This window comes from Vombatus ursinus, unplaced genomic scaffold (genome assembly GCF_900497805.2).
Source record: "Vombatus ursinus unplaced genomic scaffold, bare-nosed wombat genome assembly UNPS02014793.1, whole genome shotgun sequence".
Classification (NCBI taxonomy): Eukaryota; Metazoa; Chordata; class Mammalia; order Diprotodontia; family Vombatidae; genus Vombatus; species Vombatus ursinus.
The window spans coordinates 9,392,373-9,405,273 of NW_020954571.1; the positions used below are offsets into that span (position 1 = coordinate 9,392,373).

The window sequence follows — 12,901 nt, forward strand, 5'->3', positions numbered from 1 at the left end:
TTCTAAGGGACACCCATGGTAAGTGGGCTTCATCTGTATTAGAAGCCAGCAAAAGAGACAGAGAAGGAGTGGTCAGAGAGGTAAGGGAACCAGAAGAGTGTTGAGTATCAAGGAGAAGAGGGTGAGGGACAGCGTGAAAGGCTGCAGAGAAGTCAAGATGAATGAGGCTCTTAAAAGGTGGTAATGGGAAAGGAGATCATTATGAGCATGAGGAACAGAATGGACAGAAGCATGAAGGCAGGAGATATCAGCCAATTTGACTGGGATATAAGTTCATGACGGGGAGAAATGTGTAATCAGACTATAAATGTAGCTGTGAGTCAGTCTATGAAGGACTTTAAATGCCAGAGGAATTTGTATTTTAACTCAGAGGCAATAGGGATCCACTAAAGCATTTTGTGTAGGGATGACATGGTCAGATCTATGCTTTAGGTGTGGATGATTGACCGAAAAGAGGTAAAAGTGAATTAGGGTTTTACTGCAGTGGTTCAGATGAGATGATGAACTGAACTGAGGTGACAGTCTTGTGGGTAAGAAGAAAATGACACTTGCAACAGGGGCTGCAGAGGAAGATTCAACAAGGATTGGCAATTGATTGGATGTGAAGGGGGAGGCATCCAGGGAGAGGGAAAAGTCAAGGATGCCTCAGCATTGTGAAGCTGGGTGGCTGGTAGGATGGTGGTGGAGTGGTACTCTCTGCGAAGTAGCTACAATATTATCCCCATTTTACAAATGAGGAAACTGAGGCTCAGAAATTTGAAGTGATTTCTCCAAAGTCATACAACTAATAAATGTCAGTGCCAGGATTCACACCCAGGTCTCCTTAGTCTAGGTCCAGCGTTCTTTCTACTAAATCCACACAATGAGCCATATTATATAACAGGTTTCTTTCTGGGGAGGTGCCTTCTCATAGTAGAAAGAACCATGACCTGGAGAATCAAGAGTTCTAGGTTATGGTCCCAGCTTTACCACTAATTAACTGTATCAGTTTGGCCCCTGAACTCCTCAGGGCTTCAGGTTACTTCATGTGTAAAACAGAAAGTTAATCACCTGTAAAGTAGTTATAATAATCCATGGCTTCCCTACCAGGATACAATGAGATGAGTAATAGATGGAAAAGTGCTTTGAAAAGGAAAAAATTGGGAGAGCAATCTGGAATTATACCAAAGAGTTATAAAACTATGTATACTTTTTGACACAACACTATTAGGTTTGTTTCCCAAGGAGATCAGGGGAAAAGGAAAAGAACCTATATGTTCTAAAATATTTATAGCAGCTCTTTGTGGTGGCAAAGAACTGGAAATCGAAGGGATGTCCATCAATTGGGGAATGGCTAAACAAGTTGTGGTACATGATTGTGATGTAATGCTATTGTGCTATAAGAAATGATGAGCTGGTTGATTTTAGAAAAAACAGAAAAGACTTGCACGAAATAATAATGAAATGAACAGAACCAAGAGGATGTTGTATACAGTTACAGCAATATTGTTGGAAGAACAATTGTGAACAACCAAGTTATTCTGAGTACTATACATACTCAAATCAACTATAAAGGACCTATGAAAGAAGATGCTATCCATCCCCAGAGAAAAAACTGATAAATAAAAATATGCATAGTATGATTTTACGTGTATTTATAAATGTGTGTCAAATGGTGGCCTTTTCTAGTGAGGGGTGGAGAGGAAGGGAGGGAGCCAGTTGGGAACTTAAAATGTAACAAAAAATAAATAAATAAAATTAAAGTTAAAAAAAAAAAGGAAAAAGCGCGATACATGTACTGAGTGCCACTATTGCCACACAAGCTTAGAGATATCATTTCTCCTCCAAAGAGTTCAAAATTCTTTCCCATCTCTGATCTCATTAGTCTAACATGTCCATGGAACAGTCTAAGAGACCAACAGAAGCTGGTCTCTTTTAAAAGAAAATGGAAAAGTATTCTTGGAAATCATTAATGCAGTATATATTGTACCAATAATGCTTCACCTTTAATACCTCTGTGAAGCCAAGGTCTTATTGGCATCTGTACTTCCTTCTACCAGTGAAGATTGCCAAACTCTATTAAAAAAAATCTTCCCAGTTTCCTTAGATATTCTAGACCACATTGCTTGTGTCCTATAGACAACATAGTATATAACCATTTTCCTCCTTAAACCAAACTTACCACAGTACTAGTTTATAAAATAATCAATTTTACTAGAAATTCAGTTAAACTAGTTTCAAACTTTTTTTTTCTTGAGAAGCTTATATTCTCTTTTTTAAATTAATTTATTTTTAGTTTTCAACAATCTTAGTTTCAAACTTTTTTTTTTACGAGGCAGTTGGGGTTAAGTGACTTGCCCAGGGTCATACAGCTAGTGTCAAGTGTCTGGTCTGAGACCGCATTTGAACTCAGGTCCTCCTGAATCCAGGGCCACCTAGCTGCCCCCAGTTTCAAACTTTTAAGAGAATTTCAAGTCTATAAACTTGAATTGCTAAACAAGAGGTCCAGAAAGGTGGGCCTTAATGAGCAGATAAGACTTATTTGTATTCACATGCACATACTCCAGTGAATGTACTAAAAGCTTTGCAATCCCTGCTTTTAAACCAGTAGAGGGCCCCCTAAAATCTTAGAGTGAGAGAACTAGAGCTGGAAAAGACCTTAAAGATCATCCACCCTCTCCCACCTCCATTTTACAGATGAGGAAAACGAGGCCCTAGAGAGGTTAAGTGACTCCTCTGAGGTCATACAGGTAGTGTTACCTTTCCAGGAAGCAGGTCTCCATATCACCTCCTGGTCATTTCCAAGTCTTGGTGGACACAGAACACTGGGCTGGGAATTAGGAAGACCTGAGTTCAATCAGGCCTCAGACAATATTTACTAGGCAAGTAGAGGCCCTAGGCAAGTCATTTAACTTCCGTTTGCTTCAGTTTCCTCATCTGTAAAATGTGGATAATAAAAGTACTTACCCCGCAGCATTGTTGTGGAGATGTTTGTAAGCACTGTGCTCAGCACACTGGCAGGTGCAATGTTTTTTTTTTCCTACCCCCTCTTCCTTCCCCTTTCCCTTCCCCATGCCACCAGCACTATGGCCCTCCTCATCTTCCTACAACCTCCCAGGCCTGAGATCCTGGGCTCCTATAGGTGAGCTTTTGTCGTGTCTTGTCCAGAACCAGGCCACTCCTTCCCAGTCTTATTTAAACCCCACTGCTGCCCGCTGCCTACGTTGTCATTGCTCTGCTTACTTGGATTTGTACCCCCAGCATTTAGCAAGGTTCCTGGCACATAGTAAGGGCTTAGAAAATGCTTTTCATTCATTTATATTAAACAGCAGAGCTAAGATTTGAACTTAGTTCTTCTGACTCCAAATTCAGTTTTCTCCTGTGCTACACTGTTCCTTGTTCCTGATCTTAATCTGCTGAGTGAATCCTTTCTTCCTTAGGTGGTGAAAAGGTCAACTTTATCCTAGTCCAAGTTGAATTCTCAGAAATTCTGAATTAATGAAGTTTTACATGAAGCACTAACACCTTACCATCATGTATTCCTCCAAGAAAGTCTTTTAGCCTTCAATAGGCATCAATTTTTGTGTGGCCTAAGGACATGAGTAACTATCAATTTGCAAAACTGATCTATTCTAAGTTGAAGGGCAAGATACTTACAAAGACAATTCAATGATAACTTAGCCTGTGGAAGGCCCAAGAACAATTTAATGCGGTTCCTGAGATGGTGGAAGGTGATGACAAAGATGATGACTAACTGTTCTCCTCTAATAAGAAGAAATAGGCTGAATGTCATATTTAGATTAAACATAATTTCTGATATGGGTCCAGATGTAAGACAGCATCTTCCTGGAAGGTCATGGTTGTTTTTGTTTGTGATGGCTGCCTCCATTTCTCTAGTAGTGCAATCTTTAAGTTTTCTGTTTGGTGGTATCTAAGTTACCATTTTATGGAAGAGAACTTTTATAAATGCTACCTTATTAAATTTCAACGAACAAGTAAAAGCAATTTGGAAGCCATTGAGCACACTGAGCAGTTACTTTGCTTTTACAAAACCTACATTTGGACAATGACCTATTAAAGTTGGTTGAGGGGCAGAAACCATGGCTTGTTCATTTCTGTAGCATTCTTAGTGCCTAATAAAGGACCTCTAACATGGCATGTTATGGTGGGAAAAGTGCTGGGCTTAAGTCAGGAGACTGGGGCTTAAGTTCCAGCCCTGACAAACCCAAGTTTCTGACAACAGCTGTTGAAGAAAGCCTGTTAGAGAAAGCAGCTGGGTGACTCAGTCTGTATCCAGCTTCTTAGACAACTCTATTTGGATTTAAATAATCCTTCAGATTAGTGACTCTATGAAAGGCGCTGGGCAATGAATGGAGGATATGAGATATGGGGGAAAGTAATCATAGATTGACAACTATAGCCAAGTGGATTTAAAAATAAAAGTTAATTAGGTTATAGAAATGTGTGGAGCAAGGAATACTTTCTAGCTATTCTGAAAATAAACAGTATGAATGAGGGCAGGGCATTCCTTATAGGAAAATGAGCATTATGACCCACCCCAAAGGACATGCAACAGCTGGCCACAGCGACATCCAAGAACCTTTTGCAGACTTCCTACCATTCACAATGTGCAGGTTTACTTGTGTTGGGAAATCCTAACACCCACTTAAATGTACAAAATGATAAAGTAGAAGGGCGAAGGCTGAGGCTATTTTTGTCACTTTACAAAGGAATTCAACACAGCTGCGTGGAAGAGTCTGTGGAGGAAAGAGTAACAGTGTTAGAAGACCCTGCTAATTGAAAAATCAATCAGAGATAGAGATAAGTGCTTCAAGAGCAAAGTGATTCAATTTATAAAAAATGTGATTCACACATCCTTTTCGGGATCATGTTGAAGTACACTTATAGTCCACCTTCCCCATCCATCCCAAGGAAGCTGGGGGTTATGATCTCATTGACAGGCTTTAGGGTAGGTGGCATGGAAGTTTGTTCTGCATAGGTGGGAAGGTCAGAGCCAAATGGCATAATACAGTAGTAGTCAGAAAGGGCAGTGGTTTGGGAATGAGATCTGGTTTTTTTGTTCCAGAAGGGCTACCAATTAGTTATGTAACCTTGGGCAAGTCACCACCATTAGGACTCAAAAGGGGGCTGAAATAGATAATTCAATGTGAAGTAGCTGAGAATAAAATGACAGCAGCATCTTGAATTTGAAGGGATGAGAAACACAAAGCATATTCCAAATCCACATTTTTACCAAGATGGTGTATCATGCCAATTGTCATCTGCACTGGGACCAGAGTCCTGCATCTTTTTGTAGTTGTCTCCTGACAGCAATGAGGGAATAAATCCTCGTGAAAATGCCATTATTCTCTGTCCCTACACAAAAAAATCTTTTTCAATATGTAGCCAGTCAAATCATGGATGAGTTTCTCAATAATGACAAGTGCTATGAATACTGCTATGACTTAGCTCAGATTTCTTTAGTAGGCCACAATACTATTAATGGGAACAGTTGGAAAGCTTTGGAAGACAGGAAGCTTGGTCAACTAAAAACAAAAGGAAAAAAAAATATGAGGGAGAAAGAAGAAAGAGTCCAGGAGACTGAGGCAGGAGTCATTTATCAAAAGCTCTCCTACGATTACAAATGTACATTTCATCATGGATTCTTTATTTTATATATTTGCACCAAAGCAAGAAAACCAATTACATACAGTATCCTGATTTATAATTTTTCTCCTGTACCCATTATATAAATACCCCACAGTGATCTGTTAAATAATGTTAGGGAAAAAAAATACTGAAAAATCTCTTTCTGAACCTTAAACTTAAATGAAGAGCAAAGTACTCTTTACTGTGATCAAGTACCCAGAAATTTGCTCCTGGATTAAACACCCTACCTGGGTTCTTTGGAGGGCATTTAGTTAAGCAAATCCAATTTAGGGTATACATGCTGCCTGAAAGCAGCTGAGCCAGGTCACAACACAATAAAGTCAGAGGTAATAGCTCTCACTTGCCAGCACCACTGTTTCCTTAGCCCTTCTCTGGTCCTTTGAGTAGTCAGAATCTCATTACAAAATCCTGAAACAGTGCTTGCAATAACCCTACTGATGTGTGCCAAATTAACTTTTTTCTTATCATTTTGACATTTATTGCCTTTCTCAAGGACTTCTCCAAACTACCTAACTGCACTTTACAGTCAAAATTCCAAAAAGCCATCAATCCAATATACACACAGCTGCTTTCCCACTCCCAAACTACCCCAACTCTTCCCTTCATATAGTGTATCCATTTGGTAATTAATTCAGGAGATATTTTTGCATCAAGTCTGAGCATTAAACATTATCCTTTTTCAAGCATAAGTCGAGTTGGGATGGCACAGACACATCACTATTGCTAAGAGAACCCTGGGGAACTTTGAGAACCTTTAGCATTACTGATCGATAACTATTCCAGGTGGCAACAAGGATTATTATCAACTCAAGTGAGGTCTTTTAAAGAAGTATACCCTGCCAAGAACACCCCAAGGGATATCACAGTAAAGAGCAGATCTGTTGAAAGAGAACATTTGGTGTATTACAGACTAATGATTTTCTGAAGTTCCATGAGACATCTGAGTTGAGGTGTGGTAGCTTCAATATAGAGGGAGGCGATCAGTAACACTGAATTCCTCAGGAGGAAATGAAATGAAGGAGGCAATAGCTACAGATACATTGGACTCATGTACTCTAAACCACAGTTCTTGGATTAGGCATTGTCCTAAGACATTTGGGAGGGGCACGACATTTGGAATATCAGTGCAGATTTTGCCAAAATCTGTGTTTTTGAAATTCAACAGCTTGGCAGGAGAGAATAAGGCAACTTTTTTTTTTCCCAATTGTGCATGGAATGGGGCCAGCAGCCCTCAAAGCCTGCCTATTAACTCAGGATCATTTTCTCAATGAGAATATTTTGTAGATGGAGGAAGATGGCCAGAAAACCTTTCATAATTGGGAATACTGTACATCATCCCTGGAGCCATGATACTAATTTATTTTTTAAAGGAGACAGGGCATATTATTTTAGGGAGGTACATCCCATAGGGTAATAATATGAAGCATCATTAATATGTACTCTTTCAATGAAGAGTCTGCTAGCTTAGGAAATACATCTTTCACACAGCTGGCACTGAACAAATGCTGCAATGCACCAAAATCTTAACAATACTCTCCCAGTCTCTGTCAAAGTGGAACAGGGCAATCAATAGGAGGAAGGAGAGAGGAGGGAGAAAAGGTCAGGTTAAAGAACAACAGACGAGATCATGACAGTCTTATTATCTAATAACTCTAGAGGGGAAAATTCAACAACACTTCCCTTCCAGTCACATGCTAGCTTAAATAAAATGGAATGGAAAAGAGAATTTTGGGTAGTGTTATGTTTAGTCTTAGTTCACTAGGACAGCTTGATAAACTGATACCAAATTCACCAAGGTTATGGCCCAAGAAACAATGCTTACACCAGGGCAGGTGTAAACACAAGGAGGATGAATTTCCAATCTGTCAGTATTGACTTCCTCAGGGTCTTATTCAGCAGGAAAAAATGACTGCAACTCAAAATTTTCAAGCACCAAAAGTCTCAGGAGCGGGACTGAGTACTTGGCCAGAGTGGACAGCTAGCATTAAAAGAGTATTTCCTGTTCATGTCGTCCAGGAAATAATTTTCTCGCAATAGAGGCACAGTCTATTGAAATGAAAAAAAAAAAAAAGAAAAAATAAGGGATCCTAGATTCCCTGAAATTTCACAGCCTTGTTCACAAAATGTAATACTTTTTGGGGGGGAGGGGGGACGTTTGGCAGGGCTGGACAGGGATTACAAGCTTTGTGTAGGATGCACCAGCTGAGTTGAGCTCTGAGGAAGAAGAGCATCCCAGGCATGGGGTAGGAAGGGGCTACCCTCTGAAAAACCTGAAGGATTTACTCTTAGCTCAAATGAACACTTAAAATCACACTGGAAAAGGGGGAGGTTTTGAATTTGGTGGAACTGTTGGGCAAATCTGTTTAGTTTACAGCATCAACCAATCATTTATTCATGGTAGAACAAGCTAAAAGTAACAGCTTTGGTATTGGGAAGGAAAATGGATTTATTTATAAAAGACGATGGAATCCATCTTTTGAATTTTAGCAAGAAGGGAGGAGATTTATAAGTATTTTGTCCCTACCCATGTCCTAGGCCTGCCATTTTCCTAATTCACCAGTATAACAAAGCCCATAAGGTCCACTGATGAACATCTTTTGCTAGAACATTTGGTGATGAGAAAACAATTTCTTTGTTCCAATAGTTGTGGATCAGTCCGGCTTTTATTTTTTTTTTTAAAGCTAACACATTTTATTTGTCCATTTCATGTTCCAGAGGGGTCATTGCTCAGCTACAAAATCACAGAAAGTCAGATCTGTGAGTAAGCCTGGAAGTATATACGGAGTGGCAATAAATGGTTTTTACCAAAGAGAAACCTGAGACCAATGTCCACATGCTAATTATACCCAAAAGGCCCTGCTACTGCTAGCAACAGTAGTAGCAATAGTGTTACTGGTACAGTACAACATAAAGTATTAATGCTGCATTGACAGAGTATATATACCCATGTACTCACACACACAGTCTCTCACTCATATTTTAATTTTTAAAATCATGTATATAAATATTAAGGACACCCCCTCCCCCAAGCCCTTTATAGTAGGGACTATTATCGCACCTTCAGTTACGTAACTGCTTGTAGAAGAAATAGCACATGAGTCACTCTGGATGAAGTACCCAATTATGTTTCAGGTGACCTACCCCATGAAGTAAGATGTGAAAGGAGAGCTTTAGAAGTCTTGGAGTCAACCATCTATGCTATTTTGGTACAGAAAAAGGGGGGGGGCAGGGAAAGGAAGAGAACAAAAAGACTAAATAGTCATTTCCATTCTTTCTCTCTGCCACTCAATCTAAAGTGATCTTTCAAGAACTGACTGAATGAGAAGGCATACATCTAAATATTCAAGACATCTTTTCTACCTCTTCCTTATGGAAAACCCTTTCATAAAGGACCTGGCGGACACATGGCTAGCAATCAGCACTCCAGATGATTCTTGCTCTATACTCAGATGTTTCAAAGATCAAAGAGATGATTCTTTATTCAGGGAGTATCATGCAGAGAAGAATGAACGAGTGGAAATATATTACATTTCATCAACTGGTTGATAGATGCTCATTTTAACATGTTCTTTCATCTACCTTTCTCAGGCATTAATATATATGCTCCTCCATTACCACCTCTGTAGAGAAAAGTAGTTAGGGGAAGAAAAAGATTTGAGAAAACATGCTTGCCCAGATCAGAAATCTTTTCATTTCCTATGCCTAGACAAGCTGTTTATACTTTGCAAACACAATTCTCAGTGTTCTTCCAAATTCAATGATTAACTTTCCAAAGCTCTCATCTCCATTGTTCAGGACGAGGCAGCCTGCTCCATGAAGGTAATAGCAGCGAATGGCAAATATAAGAAGATTCAAGATTCTAATCCACAGGTGTGCCAGAGCAGCTAGAGACAAGCAAATACTCTTTCATGGGTTCATTAATGGACTCCTTCATAGCAACATTACTCAAATTAAGAACCATTTATGAATGCAGCCTCCTTTGAAACCTGTAAGTTGCCACCAGGAGTTCCTAAGCATCTGGTTAAAATGCAGAAACTATTCCCTACATCACATTTTCCAAAAAACTGCCATGAGTTAAAATACTTTTATTTTTAGGTGGCTACTCACTTACTTATCATCAAGAGCATTCTTGGAAGGTGATTTCCTCTAGTCTCAATTAAAAAAAAAAAATCCACTATCAGAGAGCCCCTAAGAGAAAGATTCCACTGATAGCTCCATTTAATGGCACCACATTTCTTCACTGAAAGATAACCTCCTCCAGGTTAGGGACCAGAGGGTCTCTGTTTAATACCTAGCACTCAGGAAGAGCTTTAGGTTTACACAGACACATCCCTCTTAATAGTCTTCTTACCCATACAATCCACACCACCACCAAATTTCCCTTTCTCTTCAATAGTGTTCAAGAATAAATTTTCACTCACTTACAGTTACTTATATGTGTATGATTCTTCCTCATACCCCTTCCCACTGATATTTCCACAGTTTAACCACATGGCTCATGACCTGATGAGCCACACCTTTCGAATTTTTGTGCCACAAAGAAAAAGAAATATTGCTCCCGAGAGAAGAGAGAAAGGAATTAGTGCTTTATGGGGCACAGAGAACTGTCTAGGGGAAACTGTAGAAAAATTGATTCAAAAAATTTTAGGCCTATGACTTTCTCTCTCATTCCTGAGGTAAAACAGACAGCTACAGTGTGGCAAGTTCCAAGCAGATCCCCTCTTAATAAGGAAAATCACATTCTCCTCCTTGGACTGCATCACAGAGGAAGAGGGTAATCCTTCATCTTGAGCATGGCATCACAGTCCTAGGATGGTAAAGCACTTTACTAATGCATTATCCTGTTTTGCAAATGAGGTGACTTAGAGGACCTGTCCACAGCCATATTTGGAATCAATGGCAGCCCTCAGGACCATGCCCAGGACTCCTGGGTCTGTGATACATGCTTTAAAGATGCAATTGTGTTCCTACCCAAGTGATGCCTATTTTGCTCTATAAAATAACAATTTTATTATCTTCCTTATACCATTCCCACACCATTTAACTTTTATCCTTTATAAGTTCTTGCCAGAACACCAGAGTAATTGAGTCTTTTCATTTAACTTTTGTTTCCCTTGTCCAATATAGCTTTCATGTTCAATGATTTGTATCACAAACATCTCTGTCTCTCTCTCTCTCACACACACACACACACACACACACACTCTTTCCACTGGTATAATACACTCTAGAACAGAATCAAATACATTTCCAAATACCCAGTCATTAACAAAAAAGGGGGGGGAAGGTATGTGCATATAAAAATTTAAAACAAATGAAATCCTCATTTTCTCCTCCTTTGTGTTCCCCACACATCATTCCCACCTTGAGGAAAGTTCAAACTTTCTTGTGGGCAGCAAAAGATCCAGTTTCCTTAAAGTACAGAGGAAGAAATTAGGTTTCTGTGACATTTTGCTCCCAGTCACACTCTTTTGTTGGATCAATGTTGGGAGGTGTAGGCCGCTCCTGTTCACTGACAGTACCATTAATAAATTAAAAGTTTTTTTCAAAGTGCTCTTCTCAAAGTTTGCTCCATCATGCTGTGCTCTCCCATTCACTCTGGGGATCCACAGATCCATTTGTCACCTTCTTGACTTTCTTCATATTCTCCATCACTCCTGAAGTTGTCACCCTAAAAAAAAGAAGTATGCAGTTAAGAAAACTTCAGGCAATGGCTTCTTTCGATAGTCTCTCTTTCTTTCTCCCCCCAGCTCTTCTACATGTACATTTTTGAAAGTAACAAGCACGTGGATTAGGTAAATGTTCTAGATTCATAATCTAGTTGTTATCCTCAAATTCCTTACTTTCCCTGGTCCAGCATACCCAGTGAGGTGCCAAATCTCACTATTTCTACCTTCATACTATCTCTCAAATTTGATCCCTTCTCATTATTCACATGGACACCACTTTTAGAACAGGCCTTTACCATCTCTCTCCTATATATTAGTGCAGCAGCCTATGTGGTGTCCCTGCCTGAATTCCTCCTCATTCCAGTCTATCATCCATACAGCTACCAAAGTCCTCGTCTTTAAGGACACATCTGACCGTCTCACTCCTCTGTCAGCTCCCTATTGCCCCTAAGATAAAATAAAAAAGCTCCTCTATTTAACTTTTAAAGCCCATCACAATCTGACCCCAAATCTACTTTTCTGGCCTTGCTGGACCCAACTCCCATCCCTTGCTCCAAGATGCACTAAACTGGCTTTTTCTCTGTTCCACAATACAACTCTCCAAACGATCTGCTGGCCTTTGAGGGGCTGTCTCATGTGCCTGAAATGCACCCCCTCCTCACCTTTGCTTCATAAGAGTCTCTCTTTTCTTTCTTTTTTTTTTTGACTAGGCAATGGAGTTAAGTGACTTGCCTAGGGTCACACCGCTAGTGTCATGTGTCTGAGGCCGCATTTGAACTCAGGTCCTCCTGAATTCAGGGCCGGTGCTCCATCCACTGCGCCACCTAGCTGCCCCAAGAGTCTCTCTTTTCAAGAAGCAGCTCAAGCAACACCTTCTACAGGAAGACTTTCCTGATCCCTGTCAGTGCCCCCCTCTCCCTAATTATCTTGTATTTAACTGCTCTTTTGCATGTATTCTCTTTATATTTATTATGTATAGATATATATACATATTTTTTGTCTCCATCATTGGAATGTAAGATAATTTCAGAGCGGGAACTGTTTTATTTTTTGTATTTGTATCCCAAGTGCCAAGCACAGGGCCCAGCCTCTATAAGGCACTTACTTAATAAATGCTTAGGGACTGATTTAATAGGCACGTTTAAGAACCTAAAAGAAAATGCTACATAATCAAGACACATAAGGAAGTGGGAGACTATGATAAGGAAAAGATACTAAAGTATTCCAATGAGTCCTTCACTGGGTCAGGACCGACAATCCACCAACTTCTATTATACAGTTTAGAAAAATATTTTGGCTCTTGCAAAAAAGCTGCCAGTTTCAGGCACATTAATACACTACTGGTGGAACTGTGAATTGGTATTGATATTCTGGAAAGTAATTTGGAAGTATGACCAAAAAGTTATTAAATTATGCATACCCTTTGACCAAGTGATATCACTACTAGGTCTATATGCCCAAAGAAGTTAGAAAAAGAAGAGAAGGACTCATGTACAAAAATATTTATTGCAGCTTTTTCTGTAGTAGCAAAGAAGCAGAAACTAAATGGGCATCCATCAATTGAGGAACGGTTGAAAAAATTT

General features: G+C 39.6%; 1 protein-coding gene across 1 annotated transcript in view; it reads right to left on the reverse strand.

Annotated features, from left to right (window-relative positions):
* Nucleotides 1-8,293: 8,293 nt before the first annotated feature.
* GPR107 (G protein-coupled receptor 107) overlaps nucleotides 8,294-12,901 on the reverse strand; it is an 88,728-nt gene continuing 84,120 nt past the window's right edge. Inside the window, exon 18 of the mRNA XM_027869335.1 lies at nucleotides 8,294-11,320. Within this exon, the coding sequence (XP_027725136.1) occupies nucleotides 11,224-11,320 (97 nt within the window). The 3' untranslated portion in view covers nucleotides 8,294-11,223. The remainder of the gene's footprint in view (nucleotides 11,321-12,901) is intronic.